Genomic DNA, 25443 nt, shown 5'->3' with positions numbered 1-25443 from the left:
ACAAAAGCATCCGGCGTGACATTCGTTACTGGTTATGTTTTTGTTATTTGCCCCACAGTTACAAAAAATATTTTGACAATGCCTCATTAGTGTTTCAGGCTCTTACTGTGGTATGAAGTCAGGGTTTAAAAGCATTAGAAACACATAACTACATTGGAATCTTACACTGAAGTTAATATGTCAGTTCACCAAAATGTATACAAGAACAAAAAGTCATTGGAAATAATGGGGAAGGCCCTTAACATGGATTGAAAAGTGTCCGGCCGGCTACTTCAACAAAGCTTTGAGAGTATTCATTCTGCTCAGGTAGACATTACTCCGCTATATTAACATTGCAAATATCAGTTTGCTGCTATATTTATGCTCTGAATGTCGAATGGAGAACCTTCAAGTGGAATATCTGGCTTCAAGAGGCTTAGTAAAGTATTAAAACGAAATAAAGTTGGTCAACCCAGTTGATACGAACGGGACGGTACATAAAGTGTGACTTCAAAAGCAACCACGAACCAAAATATTAAAAGGAAGCGTAGTTTAATGAGAATATTACTGACACTACGGAGTAATTGGTACCTTCAACGAAAGGAAAAGAGACAGCTCATTGACTCAAACTTGTGTCAGCCACATCCCGTCAGGCATGTTATTTCATTTTTGTCGCGCACTAAGATTCTGTCCTTGGACTACCCGCTGCCCCGCCCCCCGGAGCTGGAGAAGCTCACACACAGAACAACCCCGTCAAGGCACAGAGGACGAACGGCAGCTCTCGCGAAAACACCTGAAACCGAGCCAGAGCTGATCGATTCCCATTCTTTGTTGAGGGAAAGCATCGTCTTATGTAGATGGCCGAGTTTGAATGGGAAGAAAGGATGCAATTTCTCCCGTGGACTCTGCGGCTGTCAGAAGATAGGCTTTGAGTGACAGCTCAGCGGTGCACGGCTCCTGCGGCTCCTTAAACGGCAGCCAGAGAAGTAAACAGCATCCGGCTTATCGGAGCAGAGCAGCAGCCTGGAGGGCAGCAGCTTGGCTGAATCGGGGGAGACTCGGAGGCAGGGGAGTGTATAACCGGCCCGCTAACCGAGCTCCCAGCCACAACCTATAAGTGACCTTTGATCTGTATCTCTACCCAGATGATCCTCGGCACTTAACGGGGGTGGGTGGAGGTGAGGTGAGATGACGGTTGAATTTCATCTGCCAATAAATGTCACTTTTGATTCCTCCTCGGACGCAGAAATCGAATTTCATCGCGAGGCAAAAGGCGGTTAGCCGCGTTGTGAAGGCAATATCTCGCTCGCGGGGCTTTTCACAACCGACGCGCTGACACATTGATACTGTCTGCTGTGAATCAAGAACACGTCCAAAAACTGACTTCTGCTTGTCAGATACCCTTTGAGGCTCTGAAGTCAAAGGTATTACACCCCTTTTCAAACACCTCTTATCTATCATGCCATTTTCTCCTCAAGTAATAGCTTTGTGGGAAATCTCAACGTCAAAGTCACAGAAATAGAATCCTGTTGGCAGGCGGCGGCAGCCATCATCGAGTACGCCGAGCCAAATGCCTCGTCAGTATCACCGCGGCTCGACAGAGTTCGCGATATCCACCTCTCCAACCGGTCGCGACGGGGAGAGATATTGTCACAGGTGTGTCTTGAGAACACAAAAGAGGCAGGCAGACTCACGGAGTGTATGTTTCTCTGCCGAGACAGTTGCTTAAGGCAGTGATGCAATCTGTTTGCAGCTGCCGGTGTATTTATGACACATGGTGTCCCTCCCCTGCAGTGACTGCGAGATGAGCAAGGACCCCATGCCGGGCGGGCGCACGTCTGTATGTGTACTGTACACGCTGTCTGTTTGTGGCGCATGTTTGGCAAAGAGAAGACGAGGCGGGGTGGCGGGGAAGTGGGATGAGGGATGAGAGATGCGGCGTGACGGGCTGGAAGATTAAAAGAGAGCAGCCTATGAAGCAGACTGCGCCGCCTCAGTGAGAGTCCCTCACCTGCTGTCCTCCTGGTTGATGATCATGTACGTTTCCCAGGTAGTGTCTTCTGCGATCCCCCCGTGAGGCACCAACAGACTTATACCTGCGGAGAAGCAGGCATGCAAAAACGGATCAACCCACAGCCAGCCAGACAGAGACACACTCACACACACACACACACACACACACACACACACACAGCTGCCCGGCTGTCAGGTGTCTTTACTAAAGGGGACAGGTGATGGCACCAGGAAAAAGGTGATGGAAGCAAGTCCCCAAGGCGTCGTGAATCAATGCTGCCAGCAATCTCTCTCACACACCTACGCAGTCCGTTTCTTCGATACACACACACACACACACACACACACACACACACACACACACACACACACACACACACACGCACGTCGACAATATTCTACTGTATGATAAACAATTACTGCCAATCTACACTGCAGTTAAAGGCCCTCAAGGGACAGGATGATGAATGTAGGCCACGAAAAAGAGCTGCCTGAATAATGTGGTAGACTGAGCGTCACATGTTTACATCACATGCGCTCCCTAACAATTTCTTCACAGCGTCCAGTGTGCCAATGCCAAAGCGGAAAATACTTTTACAAAAGATGAATTAATCTATTGAAACGCAAACGATCATGCATTTACTATGGCTAGAAAAACCTTCCATACACTGAGAAGTGAGTAAAGCCAAGGCTGACTCACTTCATCACTTCAGTAAATAGTGTATTCATGTTCAAGTTACTCGCTCGATCAATAACGTTTCCACTTGTAGGCCAACGCTGACGAGGTCAAACAGCATGAAAAGGTAAAATAACATTCCCTGTATCGTATCAGCTTTGCTCTAGTTTTTTTTTCTCGAAATGTGGTAAGTTATAGATTCCAGCTCCTCTGTGATTTCTGGTTTTACGTCGAGTGAATTTCAGTTTAACACGGGAACGTATCGAATTAGATTTGCCCGCAGTGGGCTCACCTGTGTTCGGCACCACCAGTCTGCCTCCAGCGTGACCGAACACCGCGGTGGCTCTGTGGAGAGGCCTGCTGGGAGTCAGAGAGACTTGTGGAGGGAAGAGGGTTTTGCCTCTTCGGCCCAGCGTGGTCCCGACCGCAACCCCTCTGTAGTCTGGAGCCAGGCCCCTTGGAAATGTCTGAGGGTGGGACATGACGTGGTACTCTGCCCTCTCTGCCACCCCTACAGATACAAGGAAATAACAGGGACTCTGTTGCAGTTAAACAAACCCAGATCATACACATTAGAACCAGGAGGAAAAGACAGGAATGCAGGAATCCATCTTTATTGAAGAACGTGTCTTTTTATTCTGTATTAATGCGTCTCTGACGAGGTACATGGTCTTCTTCTCTCATCTAAATTCAAACAGTGCAAAGCATTATGGGGATTGATGTGCACTTCAGCCCCTTGCTGCTGTGAGTCATATGACAGCTACAATTATTATTATAACAAATCCCCTTTTAAAACATCAAACTTAGTATAATCAAGTTCAATTACTAACTGAAAACACCAAGTGAATACAGTACAAACATTAGAGATTAAGTTAAGAGAATGGAATCACTTTGAATACATATTTATGAGTAAAACATCTAAATTCTAAGCTGGATGAACTCAAAGCCAAAACTTGGGAAATTAAATTGAACTAAAAAGTTTGTTGCATGGAAATTTAGACTTTTCTGAACTTTCTTACAGTTGATATCTCAGCGAGCAGAACTGATGGCTGCCGGAGACAAAGAGGCTGCTTTTGTGTCCCTCTGTCTCTGTCAAGGACCCATTTAGAGCGGTAAATCTGTATCACTGTAAACTATTATGTGCCGTGCAAGAACGAAAAGCTTGACAGGCGTTGCAACAGTAACTAAGGGGGTCGTGCCTTAGCGAATGGTCAATTCGGGACGCCCTTCAAGGTGATGACTATTTCTCTTTGTATGGCGGCTGCCTTAGAGATTGCCTCGAAGCAGGTTTCAAGCAAGATGGATTATCCTTCAGACTGACACTGCAGAACTCTATCCTGCTCTGTAATGCTTGCCTCTCCAAAAGTAGTTGACCACCACACACACACACACACACACACACACACACACACACACACACACACACAAATACACATGTGCTTTCAAAACACTTCTATTTTCTGACCTTTGACCTTGAGATCAGGCAATGGGTCGAGGAGTGAGCGCTCGGCCATCAGCTCCTTGTCGATGGAGTCCTGAAAACACATGGGGCTGGTGTAGGTACGCGACACCGTCAGATCGGGTTGCATGGATGAATTAATAAGCAGCGGGTTTGCTGAAAAACACACAAAGACAAAACGCTATTTACTGTCAATAATTACACATCTTTAAAGGGTGCCGTGTGAAACATTTGGCAACCTCTAGCCTCGATCAACAGCAATTCAACCTAAAGCACGTCACGGCACTCAGTTGTTATCAACCTACGGCAATAACATCGACACCTTGGAAACAGGTGTGGCAGACACCTTCCTGTACCAGTGTCTCAATTAAAAGGGACACTTGGCACATTTGAACAGCTGGGGTGTAGCACTGTGCTTTAATCGGATGTCAAAGGGGGGCTAAAGAGATACGGAGACAATCTGACAATCTGAGAATTCATTAACACAAATGTCGGGTGATTTTTACCCGCGCAATTGTGGTTACGTCATTTTCAGCTGCGTTGGTGTTTGTGTAGCTTCATGCTGCTCACTGACGTTATTGAAGGTAGGCGTGTCTTATTGAAGGTAGGCGTGTCTTAATGAAGGTGGGCGTGTCTCTCTGCTCCAATCCCTGTTTTTTTCAACAGGCATGTGTTCGGGTGATTTTCACCCGACGTTAGTGATAGAGGGTAAAAAAAATTCGGGTGGATATTACCTTTGCAGGGAGAATGTTTCTTCACGGAACAAGGCTGACATGTCCCAGGACCAAAAAACAAGTTCATAGTTCCATTATTTAGATTTTTTATCATGTTTTATGATTCCCTAATTTTTCACCCAATTCTGAGCCTTTTTTTAGGGTCCCCCCATGATACCTGCTTTCCGTTTTATGAGAAGTTCTATAGGGTAAAATAAAAGAAGAGTACTTCAGAAGTATATTTTATCAGGTACATTATATATCGGGTCAAATATACCCGACGTTAATGATGGTGTTACTATTTGTAACGTTAGTGTTCTCGGGTTAATAAAGAGATAAATAAATAAATCTCAACGGGACTATCGTGAATAAATAAAGGTCCGAATTTTAAATAAAACAATTGACGTTGTAAATCAATAAGGAAACAAAGAGAGAAACAAAAACAAGCTATTACAGATAAGATCAATCTGTTTATCTTAAGGGCCCGTTGACAGCTGTTTCAGGGAGCGTGAAATGACGACGGAATACGCGGCTAAGTGAACAGCGTGGATCCTCTTAATGAGCAAAGAATTGCCGATTTATTTAGTCGGGAATTGGGTGAGCTGCTGCCAGAGTGACTCATGATCGAGGACGTGATTGCAAGAGAGAAGTGAAATTTAATCGCCGTGTAACTTTCTGCAGCAGTGTGAGCCGAAGCCGGCTGCAACAAAGAGGAGGGGGGGGGGGGGGGGGGGGGGGGCGCGTTGCATTTTTACCCCTTCATCGAGGAGGACGGGGACCAAAGATTAAAGCTTTCCCCGGCTCCTGCGGCGTTATCAAAATGAACTTTATTACTCCCCCTGCTGATAGCTGTTGCTGTGGCGACCCATAATGCCAGCCCTGTAAAAAAAAATATGCCTCAATCTGCTGGGCGAAAACACACTTCTGAGCTCTGATGTTTCTGTGTTTGGAAACGCCGGGCCACAAATGCTCCATCCGGGAGCCGGGTGAAACAACAATCATATATTACAGTTTTAATTTGTAATCATGAATAATTAACTGCAGTTTTGTTGCATGCAAGATAATTGCCAGAACAACCGATAACGCCACAAACTGACGATACACCTCTTGCTTAATATTATTGCTGAATATACGGTACCACAGAAGGTCTAAGTAATAAGAGATAAGAGTTACATTTTAAATTGGTTGAGAACCCCAAATGTTTCCGGCGAACGTGTATTGCTTTAGGTATATTGATGTGTGGAAATAAAGCAATAAATGCATGTTGTGCTTTATAGATTACGCCTTGCACCGTACGTTATTGGACATTTACTGCACTACAGCACAGACAGCAAGAATCTCCAGAAGGCTCAAGTAAACAAACGGGGAAAATTAAATCCAGTCATTTTGGCCCCTGAAGCATTTTAATAATTGATGTAGTTATATCAACTTACAAGGAAATATATGCATAATTCATGTATGCATACACGTTAATACAAATAAACAAATAACGTTTGCATGTTCGGTACTTTATATAACACAAAATGTCTTGAATATTTAAGTACATTTACAGTATTTGAGTACAATAGAATCAGAACCACAACTTGTATCTTCTTGTCTCTGTGTGTGAAAGTGTGCATGCGTGTGTGTGTGTGTGTGTGTGTGTGTGTGTGTGTGTGTGTGTGTGTCTGTACTTTATTTCATCTGGAGACAAGCTGAAAAATGAGAGCTGGTCTCCTCTCTGCATTCGTGCGTGGTTCTTACGTTTGGAGGAGACTGACACTTCATTTATATTATAATGCCCTCTCGATGTATTACCGGGCAAAACTGCAGACTTAATTTAAATTTGGATGGATTTTCAGGGTCCTTTGAATCATCACACTAATTAGAATAGTATGATTGCAGTCAAAAAGCTACTTTTCATTTCGTTAGGTTAAAAAAAAAAAAATCGAATCAACCAAATCCACGTATTCTTGACTTCGATCACCAGGTTTTTTTTTAATAACACAGTCAATACACGAAAAAAGGTAGATAGATGAAAAAAAGGAATAGCTTTAGCAAAAAAACACTTAACGCTGCATTTTATTTTGTATCCAACTCTTTCAAAGTTAAAGGACCCTTTTTCGGTGCTTGAGCCTGTTTGGTCATTTGGAGAACCCAGAGGAACCCACTTGGGTGAAGGTGGATGTAGCGGCGCAGCTGGGGTTATATTTATGCAAAGGAGGTGGAGCATAGTGATTTTAGCACTTGTTTTTAACTGCTCTTTAACAACCTCTTACTGCAAAGTCAAGTGCAAAGAACACTGTTTGCACCTTTAGAGGTTGAAGAGGCTCTTCAGAATCACATAAACTCCTTTCACGTATGTTGAGGTTTTTTATTTTCTAATTAAGATAAAAACTTTTTTTTTGTTATCTGGTGCAAGTTTAAAATGCAAATCACAGAACACAGAGTTTGGTGCTGCACTAAATAATTTAACCAAAGTTATCATCCCCAGCTGTCGGGCTTATTAAATACCTGTAGCTATCATACAGCAGCAGGAGTGACAGGTGTGGACATGCAAAGCAAGCCATAAAGAGTTTGCATTAAAACGCATCAACTGTGCTCTCTGATTTACGGGATGTGCTGAGTGTGATTATGCACGAGTCAAACAGCGTGCATATGCTAATGAATTAATCAAATCAGCCAACATGGCCCCAGTAGATTATCCACACAACCTAATATGCTGCATATGCTGAATGTGTGCAGCCACATATCAAAGATGTCCTCCTCAGGATATGCTCCAACCTCCAAGATTATCAGTGGGAAATTATCACAGGACGCATTGAGGAACTTCCATTAAATATTGCATCATAATGTTAGCAGTGGTTGAAATAACCGAGGGTAGGTGGAAAAGAATCGGGAAACGTTTTGTTAGGTAATGATGCAATACTTAATGCGAGCTCTTCACTGCATGGGACAACTTACTCTTTTTTAATTAAGTAAAGTAAAAAAAGTACATCTTAAAGTTTTAGACACTGGGAGTAAGACTTGTCTGGTTGATAACCTTTAAAGAATTAAGCCGCTGCCTTCAAAACAGATACATCGACTCTTTAAAGGAAAGGTGTGCAGGATTTAGGGGGATTTTCCTGGCAGAATATAACATTAAATTGAATGGTGCACTCAGCAGAGTATAAGCTGTCCGAGTGTTTGTCTACATCCTACACACTGCTCCTTTCAAGCAGGCTTATTTACCTATTCCCTTGAAATATATAATTAGAACATCTCCATTTAATTAAGACCTACTTACTTCACTCTGTGAACTGTTTGTCTGCATTGTTAAACAACACAACGCCTTAATCAAGCAAGCCGGATAGATTTGTGTGCTGCCAAACATTACTGCTCTTCATTGTTTTCCCCCCTCTCTCTCTCTCTCTCTCTCTCTCTACCGGTGAAACCCCCCCCCCCCCCCCCCCCCCTCCCCCCGCCCCCCGCCAACCTGAAAACCTCCGCCTACGGTAAGAAGCAATGTGCGCCGAAGGGATTCAGCAATGTGGCAAGGCACAATTTTGAGTATAAATTGGATTTGTAAGACACTCAGTGGCTCACCTTGACGAGAGGTCTTGAAGCTGAAGGACTGGAAGCCCCCGGTGAGGGCGGAGGAGTCGATGACATCGACGCCGTACTCGCTCTGGCTCCTTCGGTAGAGAGTGACAGCGACGATCAGCAGCACCACCGTCACCACCCCCGCAGCGAGGCCCGAGTACAGGGCCACGTCACCGCTGCTCTCCACACCTTGGACAAGTGAGAGAGAGTAAGAGAAACAGATTTTTGAGCAACTTTCCTTTTTTCTTTGCTCTCTAAGTCGTAATTAGGAAGCTGGCAGACATTTTCTCCCGGAATAAACTGAAAATCTGTGTTGCTGAGGAACATCAGCCGAGTTGAGGATATGAGACTCTTTTACAGGAGCCAAGTCTACCCCTGCTTGAAAACTACTTTTTTTATTTTTGTGTGTGTTCCTCCTATTCCTCTCCTGCCTCCTGACGCACAGCTTCATTGTTCCATCGTGGAGCGTTAAAGCCACTAATGAGGAACCTCGGAAGGAAGGCGATTATAATCAACCCAGCACCTGACTGTCATTTCAAACACTGCTTGGCTCTGGTGTTGGAGGCGCTCTGTGTTCCACTGGGATAATGTGACAAAACCAATTCATTAAATTAGCTCATCGGCAATGATTACGGTCCCACCAGTGCAGCGGCGTCCAACTCCTCGAAGAAAAATAACGAGTGGGGAAATAAAGGGGGCTGCTAGCATGTTCTTGAGAGATAATGAGATCTGCGCTGAAAACAGGACATGCTGCAAAATCCTCTAAGTAGCCTGAAGCTCAAATGAGGAGGAATTGACAAAATATGCAAAGCGGCATTAACTGCTACAGTAGCAGGTTAATTGGGGGCTTGGGAAGTTTTGGCAGCGCGGTTGCATTCTTTTTGTTTCCGACAAACACAAATATGTCGCTGAGTTAAAGGACGAGTCAGGACAAAATGCGGAAGGGCTTTGTAGGTATGAACGACGACGCGGCAATAATCCACACAAACATGGCCCATTGACTGAGAAAAGTCAAATAACGCATGAAGCAATTTATACACAGACGCAGCTCACGTGCTGCTTGGGTTGGAATGCTGTCACAAGGACCGATACAGGAGAACATTCCTGCCCACTGCTACAAGACTTTATAATAAGTCACCTCTGGCTAGATCCTCCATCAATGGAATCAATATCTACATCAATAGCCCTTGCATCGCTTTTGCTGCTTAGTTAATTAGTTAGTTAGTCACTGTACATACTTCTATTTCACTGTATATACACGTAATATACACTGCATATACTTTGCATTTTTGCACTTTATTTATTGTTTAATTTCCTTAAATTAATACGCTCTGCTGTTTTGTTGTATATATTGAGTAATTTTCATACCTGATATGTCTTCTATGTAACTTTGCTTGCTGCTGTTTCCCTTTGGGGATGAATAAAGTATCCATCCATCCATCGGTATTAGTGGATTTGCAGTATCTTTTATATTTTGTGCCTTATTTTGTATTTATTTTTTACCTTAAGTTTATTCTAATTCTTTGTGTTAGGAGGACCCAGCAAAATAAGCTTTTCATTGTATAGAATAACTGTCTGTTATCTGTGCATATGACAGTAAAAACGACTTGAATCTACATATTAATAAAGTTGGGAACAGTCGATTCAGTTGATAGAATTGATTCATTACAACATAATTGTACCTCCACAATACAATGTAACCGCACAATGTTTGTTCTATTTCTTTTTTCCAAATTGTAACTTCTGTTCAATAGAAGCTGATGGGCTGTGCTTTGACATGTTTTTACAAAATGGCCGTCGGATCGCAAACGTTTTCTTTTTCCAGATAAAATACGTTTCTGAAAACATTCGAGTGGCGAATTAGGCAACGCAGTTAAACAGATTCTTGATTCATGTTTGAGAGTTTGACAGATTGATCGGAATTCACGAGCAGTGATTGACAGCCGCGTTAGACGCTGCTTGGATCTGATTGGTTGTTTTCCTTTCGGGCGCGGTGGAATCTTGCAAACGCCATTAGGAGCCCTGAGGGGAGGCAGAGGAAACTTTTACACTGATGATGTCTCTCATGTCGTGCTGTCAGGATATCGGGACGAAAAGTTACTTTAATAAATGTTCCCAGCTGCAGCTTGAACAAGCGATGCGACCCAACATACAACGAGTTATTGTAAATGGATTGAAGATGCCAAGGGCGGAGAAATCCTTCACTAAACACCGCCGCCTTCTGCTGAAAGGTTTCAATCAGAAATGTGTCCTCTATATGTCACAAAAAAAATCACTGGAAATTGAATGCTTCTGACAGAAATGTATTTCCTCTCTCATCCGCTAACACATATGCTATATTGTATTCCCCACTTATTATTCATACATCTTGTCCGTCAGAACATCTGTATCAGAAGCTATTCACAATGAGTGTGTTCGCTTTCATGGCCGCACCTGTCAGAGTGATTTATCCCTCTTATTCCATGACTGCTTTCCACACATCAAAATACAAGTATTGTTTCCCATTCTGTGGCAATGCGGCCCATTTGAGTGAAATTACTGATATGCTCGGCTGAAGCTCCAGTCGGACACATTGCTCTCACTTACTGCCTCGGTGCGAGTGTGTGAGGGTCCTCGATAGAAACATTGTGCTGTCACACAAATGTGGACATCGTGCTACTTTACAACAGCTAACAGTGGACGGTGTAGCCTGGCAACAGCTGAAAGAAGAGGCCCGAGTATGAAGGCATTTATAAAGATTTCGTTTTTTTTATATTTTTTTTATTTATAATCCTTTATTAAATCCCGGCTGTGTTTTTGCGAAAATTGCGAAGGTTTTTATACCCACACTAAAACTGTGTTTTCTCCTCAACCACAAGGGCTATTTGAATAATTTAAAGTGCTATAATAAAGAAAACACTTGTGAGATTAGTTGAGATGCATACACAGCAGTATATGTGTTACTGGTTAAAAGTTAATGAAGACGGAACACATACAAAATAAAAAAATCGATTGGTTTAGTGTCTTGCTGGGGAGAACAGGGATCTCCCCATGGGCTACAGCCCCACCCTGAAGATGCTGATGTTGCTGGATAAGAGCAGTGAGAAGATTCGAAAACAATGAACATCTTCCAGCCAATCAATATCAAGTATGATCCGGTCATTTTACAAACTAAATGGACGCTGAGGAGGAACTCACCCTGTGGCTTCGCGTCATGGAGCAACTTTCGATCTGCAAAGACAGAGAAACATCAGAATTTGAGAGTTTTATTTTTGAACGCTAGTCTGAGTTGATACAATTACCACTTGTGCATGCATCCATGCCTGCACACGGTGTATTATGTATATGTGGCGGCTGGATATGAAGATGGATGCAGGTGCTGGTAATGAGCATGATTATAATGACGATCATGTTCCAGCCCACAGGGCCAAAAGTTGCCCACAGTGCCTGAACACGATGGGGCCGACAGTATTTTTCCCCACTCCCTCATTGCTGAGCAGCGGTGAGGGAGATGGTCGCCGACGGTACCCACTCTGTGTGCAGAGGCCGCCGGTGCAGTTGTCCGTAGCCAGCGCCACGCCGTCACACAGCCGCCCGCCGTGTTTGGGCTCCGGAGCCGTGCACTCTCTGCCGCGCTGCCTCTCGCAGTCCGAACTGCACGCCGACCACTCGCTCCACTCGCCCCAGCCGCCGTCCACTGAGGGGGATATCAGAGGCAAGCGTTTAAGAACGCAAGGATGCACATACAAGGGTTTGAAGTGCACAAAGTAGAGTCGTCGCTTCAACTCGTCAACAAACACACGGGCAAAGAACTGAAGGATAAAGATCTGATGTGACAACGGTGCTCACACTTCTAAAAGATTCAAACACTGAGCATCAATCACAAACAGTGTGTTTGAATGTTTTTACACTCACATTCGAGAATAAATGTAGAAGTTCATGATAAAGGCCCTACTGTCTTAGAATCTGTAAACACACACATTTTGAATTAATGCATGGCGTAATACAACCACATTCATAAAAAAAGGATCTAGACAACAATATTTTGAACCATTTTCTAATGCGTTGCCTAAATGTATGAAATAACTTTGAAATGAGGTTTCTTCATTCATTATTGTCATTGAATATATACAAAATATTCAACGATAAAACGTGTATAAATAGTGTCCCAGTCCGAGCTTAAAGTGGAGTATCTGCATTGTGTAACCTTTTAATATTAACTTTTTTTTTAATTTTCAGGTGAACATTAAGGTTAAACTATGGCACCACATCAGTGATCTGTAATTGTATTCCATCCATGAAAGCAATATTAAAATAATAATAATAATGTCCATAATCAGGACATTGTAATATATATGAGAGCACAATACAAGAAAGCTGCCATCCGCAATCTTGTTCATCAGCAATAAACTTTTCAGCAAATTCTGTGAAGAAGGCAACGCGTACGAGCCAATCAGAAGCAGGAAAGAGGGAAGTTGGCAAGCGGATGTTTGGGTACAGTTTCTAGGAAACGCTCTCGCGCTATAGTGTGTTATTGGTAGCACATGTGCCTAAAGTCGCCCATCGCTGGCCTATAATGACCGACTACTCCCACCAACATGTAGTGCCATGCAATTGTGCACGATGTGTTCAATCATGAAAATGATTGTGCCTTTTTTATTCATTTTTTTGACTGTGGGGGCCATGCAACTGCACAGCGTTCTTCACATGTTACACCACTCGGTCTTATAGATTTAGAATTGAGAAGGATTCTGATTCACTAACATGTGCATGGTGGTGACAGCGAGGTTTGGGGATAAAAAAAGGTGAGAACATTTCTATCCTCAAAGCGACTGAAGGAGATCCACGAGCACGGGTTGATTGGGAGAACTTTACGGGAGAACACTTCCGAGGCAACAGCTGCACTACTAACTTGACGAAAACATTTCCCACCTCGGGGTGCCAAAAATGTTGAGCCGCCTTGCTGACTCGGGGCACAAAGACACTTCTGCTTCTGCCACACTCCATCAAGCCTCCTTTCCACCTCCGAACGCTCTGAAGGTTTCCTTCTTCCTGCTAATCTAAATGCACCCTGTTTGTGTTCAAACTCAGATGCGGGAGGAAGAATCCTTCAGAAGGAGGCAGGAGATAATGTTTGGAGGAGTGCACATGGCTTCCACTGATAACTTTTTTTTCCCCTCTCTTCTTAAACCTGATGAGCATTTCCCTTTATACCGGTGCTGTGGTTGAAATCATAAATTTAGGCTTGTCTCGAACACAGTTGGGCAGAGGAGATTACACGGAGGTTTTGATAACTGGAACCGCTGCTCTGCTCTTTCTCTCACATCCTCAGCTTCGCCGTTTTGTTTCTCTCTCTCCATTTTACATGTTCTCTTCATTTGCTGATGTTTTTAAAAAAAGGTCCACTTCATTAGATTTCAGATACAAACAACGGCCATTATCAGCAGCGGAGACGTGCAATGCATTCAATGCCTTCCTGGTGAAATGCAACTGGTTAAAAAGGAGATTTCCGCTCACTGCAAAGCGTCCCTCCAGCTTTGAGACTGGTTTCCTACCTGTTCTCGGTTAATTACAGGTATTAAAATAAACTCACAGAGGCTTTGAACGCTCCTGAGTAATCAGTCACAGAGACCATGTTGTCGCCTTGACGTTTTGTCACATTTATTGTGTAATTGTTGGGTTATGCATTCGTGGGCAGAGAGAAATGTCTCCACAGTGATGCATTTAAGGACACGCTGACATTCTTAAAGTTTTTTTCTTTTTTTGCCTAACAGTTATTAAGAATACTTTACTGATTTGCTTTCTTGTCAAGAGTTTTGAAGCTCGGGCCAGCCGACGATTAACTACAAGCATCCAAAGCTCAGTTAATAACATTTTACACCTCAATTCTGCGAACTGGACGAGGTCAGAAATCAACACATTGTGGTTGTTATGAGGGTTTGTGCGCCTCACTTTTCCTTTGTCAAGCTCAGTAATGACAACATTCCAGAAAGTGACTGCTTCCGACAAATAAATAGTTCCAGCACATGACTCCCTGTAAAACTTTTGCCTGAATAAAGGTTTTTGTACAAAAAAAAATAAATGGGATTCTAGGATTGAAATTTCAAGGTTGCTCTTAATTGTCATTATATAATACAGCCAATACACAGTAAAATACAATACCTTCTGGTATGTACATATTAATATACATGTCTGCACATTAATGATTATGTTTAGTCGTAATCAGCTTTGTTGTCAGTCCTCGTTTTTGAGCTGTATCTCTATAGAGAGGTAAATTCCTGGTAAACGTGTACTAGTACGTGGCCAATAAAGCCAATTCTGACTGAAAACAATATGTACATGCATACATGTACAACGATTGACTTGAAATCAGTGCAATGTATCAAACAAGATAAAACATTTTAATGTGTGAACTTTCGTGCTGGTAGGTAGATTTTGTTACCTTCAGACAGAGCCATGCTAGCTGTTTACCCCTGTTTCCAGTCACTATGCTAAGCTAAGCTAAGCAGCTGCTTAGCTTTGTATTTAAGATAACGGTGACAATTATCTATACTTTTCCCAAAAATGGCAAACTATTCCTTTAATGCAATAAAAAAACAATGAATCTCAGGATATATCTCATGCATGCGATGCTTTCAAAGCACCCACATCTCCTCGTGTCCTTGAATGCAACCCGCAGCGTGCGTCGAAGCGCGTGCACAATCACTATTGGCATGAAGGCCACGTCCTTGTGCTCACCTGGACACAGCGTGCTGCAGGTGCTCTTCTGTACCGACATGCCCTCGCAGAAGGCTCCCCCGTTGAGAGGAGCTGGGTTTGTGCAGGTGCGCGAGCGTTTCTGCACGCCGCGACCGCAGCGCACGTTACAGGGAGACCAGTCCGTCCACGACGACCAGCCTCCATTCACTGTTTGTGGGCAAAGGATGAAAGGAAAAGGGATGAGCAGATTTGACGAGAAGGAAACCTGGCCCACATTATGTGCTGTGTTTTCTGCATCAAGGGGCTTCACTCAAAAGTGACAATGAACGACTCATCCGGGGGAAGAAAAAGAAAAACTGAGGTGTCTTTAAAAAGATGATCAATGGTGTCATACTTCTGTCTACTTTTTTCCCCTCTGATTTGTTGCCTAAAATAATGCGGGATGACTGACTAATCAGCTCATTTGCTGTCATAGGAAGGGAAGAAATACCAGTATTCCACCATTATACATCTGTCAGAGGCTATTGGTAGTAGAAAACCTGTCCACCTGTCTCGCCTTCATTAGCGTTAAGGACATTAATGATTGATGGGCCTCAACAACGGGGTGTCAGAAAGAATTAGATGAATTCCTACAGCAGCTAAATGTCCTCTCTGAAAAAAAGAAAGAAAGAAATAACCGGATGACAGGTCAGTGAAATGAGGACAGGAACACTCCAATTAACAAGGTATTCCTCTGGTGTGAAATGAGGTGATGCTATTATGACATTATAATTTCACTTATTCACCTCCGTCTCTGCGGGGCATTAAAAAGGCTGGAAACGGCGTTTGCACTTCTTGAAAATAAAATAAAAATAAAAATGATTGTAAATATTGTCCCTGTGTCTTCTCGTTTTTTTTACACATGAGAGATCACTTGCCCATTAACTGCTAATTAGACTGTGAAAAAGGCAGCACGCTGCGGTTGAGTGGTGCTTTTAATATTAATGACTTCGGGGACTTCAGTAGGGCCAAATTGACAGCCAACTTCTGGAGTGAAAATTGATATTTGGATAGAGACAAGAAACCTGGTCGACATTGTTTTGATCACCTGTGCTGCAAAACCTAAAGAAAACCATTGTGCGATTATTATTATTTTTTAATCTGATATTCAGTCCCGCCTCACCGTAGACCACGACGGTGGCGGTGGCGCTGCGCCGCTTGGCCACGATGTTGCTGGAAACGCAGGTGTAGTTCCCGGAATCAGACAGCCGGGCTTCGGAGACGATGAGATTGTGGTCGCCTCTTGAATCGACGGTGCCTTTAGAGTTGAGGGGTTCTTCATTTTTCAGCCATTCCACCTGAAAACAACATTTGCACACGTCACTCAAATTATTTCATGCGTAGACATAAACATACTCGAGGAGTAGACTATCACCACGTTGGTGAAGAACATTGAGATTGCAAGGTCGGGGGGGTTTGTGGGTGACGGTATAACGTGGATGACATCCTCTCAGAGGGCGGGATGTACGTAGGTCACATCTTCGACTTTTCCTCCAATTTAGTGTCCATGTAGGGAGTGAAAGTAATAAGGAATTACAAAATAAAGGCCGCTGTGTTGATACTACTCTCCTCGCATGACTGGCCCTGTAAATTGCTATTAATGTGCCAGTGGCTTGAGCTTTTCATTGAGGGAGACGAGCTGGGGCACGAGGGAGTGGGGTTTGATTTATGGCAGTGTATTTGAGGATTAAAAACTCCGCCCCACTGGGAGCGCCGTGTGTTTGTACATGGGGTCGCACACACATACACACACACACACACACACACACACACACACACACACACATTGGAATGTGTGTGTGTGTGTGTGTGTGTGTGTGTGTGTGTGTGCCTGCGCTTGTGGAGAGTGTCTATTTGCCGGGGGAATATAACAACAGCCAACAAACTCAGAGATTGCTTTGCTCTTTTGAAACACCCTGGATGAAAAAATTGAGTCGGGGAATCAATAAATCAGGAGTCATGTTGTCACAAACGTTTTTTCTCCTTTTGATGGCCCAAGAAGTCTTTCATCATGTGCCTTTAATTTAACTCTTTTCATCATTTGGCTTCACAGCCTTCAAGACAAACAAAGCAACCACCCTGGTGGGCCGCATCGGTCAGTCTATCAATCCATGGCCTTTATGTTCTTTGCGTTTCACACCTTAAATGTCTAATCAACCCCTGTGTTGCCGTCCATGCTGTATGAAATTCGGCACAGCTGCTGCCATTAATCTACTCAGCAGTCTGTTTCAACCTGTCATGGTGGACAAATGCTAAATTAACTATTTCAAATCAGAAAGAAAAAAATGTGTCTTTTATGCAATTTAAAGGATTCATGCAATCACATTGTAGACTTGTATTTTGCTTCACGCACAGACACACTTCTATCTATCTATCTATCTATCTATCTATCTATCTATCTATCTATATATATATATCTATCTATCTATACATCTATCTATCTATACATCTATCTATCTATCTATCTATCTATCTATCTATCTATCTATCCATTTCGAGGTCTTATAGTCTTACAAATATAGAGTAAAGCGTGGGACACTGTTGTTCGTCCTGCCTTCTGTATTTCACTGCGGCCCTGTCTAGTATCTGGGAAGTAGGGAATTAACCTTGACAAGTGGGAGGTTTGTGCTTTATCACCTTCTCTGCAAACACTGCAGCCTATCTCACAAAAGGATGGGAGAGGTGAGCTCTGTTATTCCATTATTATTTTTTTTTTGCACCAGGGTCACATTATAAACCATCTGCGTATTTGAAAAGACTCTCCCTAAAAAAAAGGCATCTCAGAGATTCAACGTAAAGGCTTTTTAAAAACAGGTTGACCCTAAAATCAGGACTCAGCAGCTCATATTGCTTTTACTTTTATATCTTCACTCTAAATAAAATGCTAACTATTTCCTATTACATACAGCACACACAGTGTTTTTACGATGTGAGAAAAAGGTCAAATTAATTAATTAGACATTAAGTTATTGGCCACCAAACCGCTTGATAAGAGCAACTTATATAATTACGCAAGTTCAGTACCGTGAGGTCAGTTGTGCCAACACAAGCTTCAAGCACATGTTGCTATCTCTACTTTGCACATTATGTTCAAATTACTGGAAAATACACTTTCATTCATTTCAGGAAAACGACTAAAACTATCAAACTATTTTCCTCCAGGCGCCTTTAAACAACTGTGTTGGAGCAATATGCAGAGAAGTCCCTGTATTGAAAATTAACCCCCACTCCTTTGTTCTCTCCTGATAGTATTCAGATGGGACGCATATTTATAGAGCAGTGGCAACGTTGCTCTTGACAGGTACCAAGATGTAACCATTATGTTGTGTGAATTACATATATTTAAACATTTAGTGGATAATATGTCACCTCAGGAAATGTAAAGCTAAATGCATTGCATACAGCGAGAAATCCAGAGACGAGCTCCAATGTATTACATTATAAAGGTTTCTCTCAATGACAAATCTAATTTTCTATCACATTGGAGCAAGCAAAAATAATGACTCGGATAAATGCTCAGCTACGGTCTATTTTTGCATCATTAATCAGTTATTAAAGCATTGTAGAGACGTGTCTTTTTTTCTTTTCTTCATTTACAATGAACCACAAAGGCAATGTCATTGGTGTGCATGATAATGGTGGTGAACAAAATAACAGGGATACTAGTTACAGTACAATTAATGCATTATTTTAGTAGACTTATTTTGAGATATCCAACAACAGAAACTTACATTATACTTTTATTCATGGTAGTTTTATTGCAGATGAGTTGTATTGTATTATACCATATTGTAGGTGTCGGGTTGTCCGCCGCCTGAAGGTAATGTTACATAATAAATTATGGGAAAGAAACGCTTTTATCATTATTTATTTAGCGTATAAACAGTATTTATGTTTCTATAGGTGACTATAGTGAGATGGTCCGTCTGCTAGCACTTCCTCTGAGACAAGCCTGAATCCTCTGTTGCGCTTTTGTATCTCACTGTAAACATTGGCTCAAGCCCTGATACTATAATAATAATAATCTCTGTGAGCCGCATCTGATGTAATACATGCCATTACGACGCCAGGCGTCAAGCTCGGTGAACAATTCAAACATTTATGAATTGATTTATGAATGGATGTAACTGATTGTGGAAACAATGTCTATTTCATAAAGAAAATGAAGGAAGGGTATTTATTGTGGATCAGTTGCATCATGGTGCCCAATCTGCTTTACAGGGTCACTAATCAGAAAGTGTCTCTCTCAGGGTTCAGTTCACTGTTATCATCACTTAATCTGCCAAAAGGGTTTATGCCGCTTGCCGACCGTTATTTCAACTAGTGCTTGTCAATATGGAGAAAATCTCAAATCTGGATATGTTTGATATAACACCTTGATATCAATATTGCAACAGTATTGTTTGGCTAATATTGGTGCTTTCACAACATATTTTACAATATTGGATTAAACAATCATCGGTAATGTGGATATAATGACTAAGTGGAGAAAGGCAACGTATAGAGCAGCAACAACAGTCTGGTAAATTCCTCACTTTACTGTAATGTGACAATTAAAAAGAGGAAAAGACTAAACTTGTGCCACATTACGACTAAATAAAATTGTAATAATCTCATATCACAGTATCGATACTGAATATATGGCCCTGCCTTAATTGCTACCACTGTAAATTGTAAGAGTGTAGGAGCAAGTGCTGTATGAGACCAGAGACTGTTATTTTCTAGCAAAAAAACAACAACAAAATAAAAGCCAACAATGTTTTCTAACTACTTCCACATGTCACCGTCAAACTATGGTGCAGAAAAACAACAACAAAGAAGCAGGTGAAGGCAGTGATTAAACCAGGAAGACATTGGCTGCACCAGCAGCAGGATCAGCACCTTGGAGAGTGCCTGACAGTAAAGTGGCTGGAACAGTGGAAAGCCCGCTGACATGTCGGACTCTGTCACTCTATTGGTGAAGGAAGATTCAAGGACGCATGGGAACAAGGGTTTTTTCGGCAGTCTCATCCCGGCTTTTCATCAGCGGTGGAATGTAACTAAGTACATCAAGTCATCTCCTTCTGTGAGTGGTGTAATCCCAACATCTCTGTGCTTTGGGTTTGGTGGCGTCGGCATGCTAGTGCATGTGAGTGCATGTTAGTGCATGTTCGTGGATGTGAGTGCATGTTAGTGGACGTGAGTGCATGTTAGTGCATGTTAGTGGACGTGAGTGCATGTTAGTGGACGTGAGCCCCTGCGCTCTGCACTGCTCTCATATGGTAGTTACAGCTGATAACGCCGTCCCAGCTGTTGTTGTTTACGCTCTAAGTGTTGTTAACACAGCTAGCTGCTGCCATGTTGTCCACATTTTTGTGGAGGCAATCCCTCAATCATAGATGCTGTATTCATACAGAGCGACTTTCAGGGATTGACAGTTCGTTCCTCATTAGCTACTAATGCCCTTTTTTTAAATGAGCCATTCTGCATCATGAATATTTTTACTGTTGTACATTTATTATATTTTGATGCAAATTCTGTACTTTTAAATAAGTGAAAACTGTTACACATAATATAGTATTTCTACAAGGTAGTATTGATAGTTCTGCTTTTGTAAAATATGTAAATTCAAACTTGCAATGGAAAAATATATATTTTTTAGCTTATTTCTGATATCATCACAATTTAAAGGCAGTATACTGAACTTTAATGTTAACAAATGAAACAGGGTACCATGAGGCATCATAATGGATCGCTGATTCTCACCGATTCCTGAATACATCTGATTACTGCTAACTGCAATAACAATGCAATGTTAAAAAAAAAAAAAACAGTCTGGCAGAGGACGGCTGTGGTGTGGACTTCTGGGACTTTTGAGTCACTCGAGTGTGTTCAGTTGCACAAACACACACTGTTTAAGTCGTCTGTCTGCCAGAACCTTCCAACCACACTTAAAAAGATAACAACTTTCTATTCAATGCTTTTTAGTTGGTATCGATAACAAGTGAGCTGTGTTTGTGTGTTGAGGTATTGATTCCTGCGTTATTGACCTGCCCTTCACTCAGGATCACTTCACTCGTCCTCTCTGCAAGAAGTGTTTAAGATGCTACGTGTTTGTGACACTTTCACGTCCCTGTGATGAAGGGCTTTTGAACTGCCTGGAGAAAGGCTATTTTCTAATTAGAATTAGTGGGAAAATAATGCGAACATTTGTCTAAAGAAGTGAAAAGCCCATTCTAAATAGCACTATAGAAATAGTCGGGAACAAGTAGTCATGCATTCAAAATCTTACTAAACTAAAAGCATCAACATATCTCCAGTGTCATATCTTTTTGTGCAAAGACAACATTAACTGTCCCGAAAAACATTCCATATGGTGTCTATATACGGTTTTTGATGTGGCTGTTTTCAGTTTTTTTATGCTTTAAAATTGTTCTAAAGTATGGTACTGATGGTAGAATTATAAAGGCATTGGTCAAAGTGACGTCAAAGAGGAAGTAAAGAGGTGTAACTGACCACTTTACTGTCCCTCTAGTCTCTCTGTGATCCTAGAATACATGCAAAGTCTCTTTGGTGATGAGGGTTCATTTTCCGGCTCCCTTCATCTCGGGGAATTCTTACGCTGAAGTAAATTAAAATAATCGTCTTGTACACCGGTTGGTTTTTCCGTCCCGTGTTTTCGCTTTGATTTATCCATCTCGCTCTGCCCCGCCTTCACTCTCTGCCAGTGTTCGCTTTAGGAAGTGTATCAACCCAGAGTGCGATTTGCATTCGGCGTCGGTCCTCGAGTCTCCCCTTCGGGGTAAAGCGATAGAGAGATGCACATGCTGATGAGAAGGCAGAGACAGGACGGACTCAAATGAGCCTGATAAGCCACCGCCTGGGGAGGACAGGGAACGGATTTGCTTAATTGGCAAATTTGTTCCACTTAGATAGCAGCAACCAGTGTTGAACTGCACCACACCTAACCCAGCCGGCCCGGGCCTCGCGGCAGTCTGCTGGTGGCGAGGTGACGCGGTGTCAAGGTCACCATGTTGACCGTTAAACAGCAGCCCATTCTGACGCTAATGAAAACCGATCCGCACTGTGTCCCTCGGAAAGTTTTCCCTTTAACTTTCGCCTAGTTTAGCGACGGATCATTTCCAGCCAGGGGAGAGAGAGAGGGAGAGCAAATTAAATAGATTCAAGTTGTATTGAAAGCAGCACCAAATGGTCAGCAGGGGGTCCAGGAACCATGCGGCCGAGCATCTTTTTTTCTGATAGCTCCAAGCTGTTTGAAGGGGTTGAGATGAGACGGCCGACCGGCCCGGAGCGATCCGTGTTGACGTGCCGAGCGCTATCATCTAAAGAAAAATAAGTATGTCCAGCTCGAGCCGTTAAAGTTCCTCCCTGCATCGGGGCCAAAACACTCAATTATTCAGAAAGCACATGTAATGCCCTACATTTACAATCATTTAAATGGGAAGTGAAAGCGACACGAAGACGATCACAAAGCATTGCAGTAGGTTTTGTTCCATCTGATTTAATTAGGGTTGAGTTTCATTAACGAGCGCTCTCCTCCTCGCCTTCCCTCAGTCATGTGTGGCCTTTTTTTTTCTCAATGCAACAATGACTTTCACAAAATCACATTAAACAAATGAGCCCTCCGAATCTGACAGCAGCATATTCTCGAAGGCGGGGGTGGCTAAACCCTTGTTGTGTCCTTGGTTTATCTCCACACCGTCTCTGGAAATGTTATGTTCATCACTGAATAATTACATTTTAAGTACTTCAAATGACTTTGGTTGAGAGGCTTGATGATTAATTACACTTGGTATAGAATACTTGGGCGGTTAATGTGGGGCTAATGATTGTAAAGCAGTTTTTTTCTAAAGTTATTGGGGATCTTTTCAAAAAAGCGTCCACCACTAAACTTTTACACTTACAAAGGCAGCCGGCATTTCCCCTTTCCTCTAAGACTAAACAGCTATTTGCGTACATGGTATCTTAAGTAGGTTGTACTGTATAATAGATGTTTGACAGTTTTGAATAAAATAACCTTCCTGGTTGTGCCAAACAACCCTGAAATCACTTACTTTAAAATAGGCCGTGTTGTTACCTAAATGTGTTTTAATGAGGACATTTCAAACTGTCCTTTACTGATTGGTTGGGCTTTCAGCTACTGCACTTAATCAGTCATTAGTCATTTAAAAAAATAATAGAAATCAAAAAGTTCCACAGCAATAACTGAGTTTGAGATGTCGTGTCGCTTTGTGAGGCTATAAAATCCTGAGTAATAAATTTAAAAAGAATGCAATTTTCTATGACAGTTATGTCCCCTGATGGTGGCCTAATTGTTTTCTTAGAGCAACATTAACTATGCAGTCATTATTACAGCCATGATCTTTATCCTCCGGGGATTTAGATTTCAGTACAGACCTTTTATTGTTTTCAAGTCGAACTGAATTTTTGAAGGTTTTGTGTGAAGACATAAACTATACAGGACAACTCTGGCTATTATGCAAATGTTACAACGGAGAATCTAACAGTTTTTCAGCATAGTTGTGTAAGCTGTGTTCAGGCCTGTGGGTGGGTGGTTATAGCTGCGAGAAGGCGTCATAATCGTACACATACTCCTAAAGTTGATACCAGATGTTTTATTATAAATGTTGTCAGTGTGAGCTCTCTAGTGATTTGACATCTGTCCAGCCTTCAACATTTGGATGCCTCCTATGGGTTGAGTATGTATTCCTGGAGGCTAGCAAGCTAGGCTAACTTGGTTCCAGGCTAAAAGTAGCCGAGCTCACTAACGTTAGCATTGATTTCCAATACAGTTCTGCAGGAATGAGACTTTAATGTTTTGCTCTAGAAAATTAAACACGTTTGGTGACCTTTTATGCGTCTTTAAAAAGGCGGTTGTTAACAAATGGCTAAATAAGACTTCAAAACATCCTCAAACCAAACACTAGTCGGCCTTCGGCTAAGTGGTGCTAACCGTGGTGTGCTTTGTTTGGAGCTTTTCACTCGTGGCGATTGTATTAACGCTTCAGAAGTCATAAAAGTGGTGTTAATTTGTGAAGAACAAAAGAGGGAATCAGTGCGGATGATAACTTACAGGTTGGCCTCGAAAAATACGAGCTGCTCTGTACAGAAACAACTTCTTCATTTTGGTAAAAGGGAATTTGTATTTCCGTTTGGCATTGATACAAACTGATTATGAGATTATCATGCCCTAAACAGAGCCAATAATGTAATAGCCTCAACATCACAGTGCATATAATCTGTTTTCTAAACTGCTCCCTGTCTATAAAAAGTGGAGCCAAGTGAAAAACATTTGGCCTTCTCGACTCTTGTCACCAATAAACTGAAGCAGACTTAAGCTGTTTGACTATGATACATTCTCTGTGGTCTGACTAACAGCGTGCACAGATTATTGCCTCTATCGCTGCTGGGACAGATAATATGGCATTCTCTGATTTTCATTAACATCCTACACAGCAGCCCAATAAACTCCCGCGTGGCTTAGTTACAGCGAGATGCGGATAAAGTCGCCCCCCCTCCCCTCCCTCCTCTCACTGTTAGTGTTGCTTCTGAGAACACGGAGAGAGCGGCGACATAAGGGGATTTCAAGCCGTAAAGTTGGCTGTAAAGCGTTTATGTCTTAAAACGGCATGCAAAGTTGGAACTCATTTCATCTGCATCAGGTCAACTCTGCACTCAATGCAACTGTTAAAATATTAATCTCCAAATGAATAAAATGAAATAAATATGGCTCAGAATACACATGCCTTTCAACAGATCACGCTGCACCATGACCTCAATTCCTTAAATTCAAACTGTGGCTGAGCTACAGCTTCTCTCTCTGAGCCAAATTTCACAGCGCTGGTAACAAGAAAGGCTTTTAACCTCTCAGTGGTGCCTAAAGTCACGAGAAGAGAACAGCCCCAACTTTTGATGTGAGTGGTGCAAGTCACACTAGAGGGAGCTGGATTTTGTCCCTGCATTATTTACAATTACCATTCTCTTTGTTAGCCAGTCGCATTAATGAATGCATGAGGAGTTGCCTATTTGATGACCACAATGCATGGGGGAGACTCGTGGTACACCGATGCTCCATTTGTGAGAGCTGAATCATTCATCAGACACACACACACACACACACACACACACACACAGTTGTTTGCTGTGGAGGGAACCCATGGTCATCTTGAAAGAGTCTTAAAAGCCCCCATCTACATTCTTTTTTTTTTTTTAGATCAATGGGAAAAAACAGAACGTACAATGCAGCCAGCTGGAGAAAATGTGTGGGCTATATACATTTCAGGTACATGTCCACACACTCGTACTGACTTTCATCTTGAAAAGAA

General features: G+C 42.3%; 1 protein-coding gene across 1 annotated transcript in view; it reads right to left on the bottom strand.

The window, feature by feature from the left end:
- The window catches only part of LOC306751141 (netrin receptor UNC5D-like), a gene marked incomplete at both ends in the record, with an annotated part of 151307 nt that overhangs the window by 14931 nt on the left and 110933 nt on the right, over positions 1-25443 (bottom strand). The window contains 8 exons of the mRNA XM_079234680.1: positions 1991-2075; positions 2961-3179; positions 4134-4283; positions 8405-8590; positions 11579-11611; positions 11913-12077; positions 15119-15286; positions 16242-16416. Coding sequence (XP_079090806.1) covers positions 1991-2075; positions 2961-3179; positions 4134-4283; positions 8405-8590; positions 11579-11611; positions 11913-12077; positions 15119-15286; positions 16242-16416 — 1181 coding nt within the window. The remainder of the gene's footprint in view (positions 1-1990; positions 2076-2960; positions 3180-4133; positions 4284-8404; positions 8591-11578; positions 11612-11912; positions 12078-15118; positions 15287-16241; positions 16417-25443) is intronic.

The sequence above is a fragment of the Taurulus bubalis genome (assembly GCF_910589615.1).
Source record: "Taurulus bubalis genome assembly, chromosome: 19".
NCBI lineage: Eukaryota > Metazoa > Chordata > Actinopteri > Perciformes > Cottidae > Taurulus > Taurulus bubalis.
Note: the sequence above shows the minus strand (reverse complement) of the source record. Positions and strands in the feature narration are given on the sequence as shown.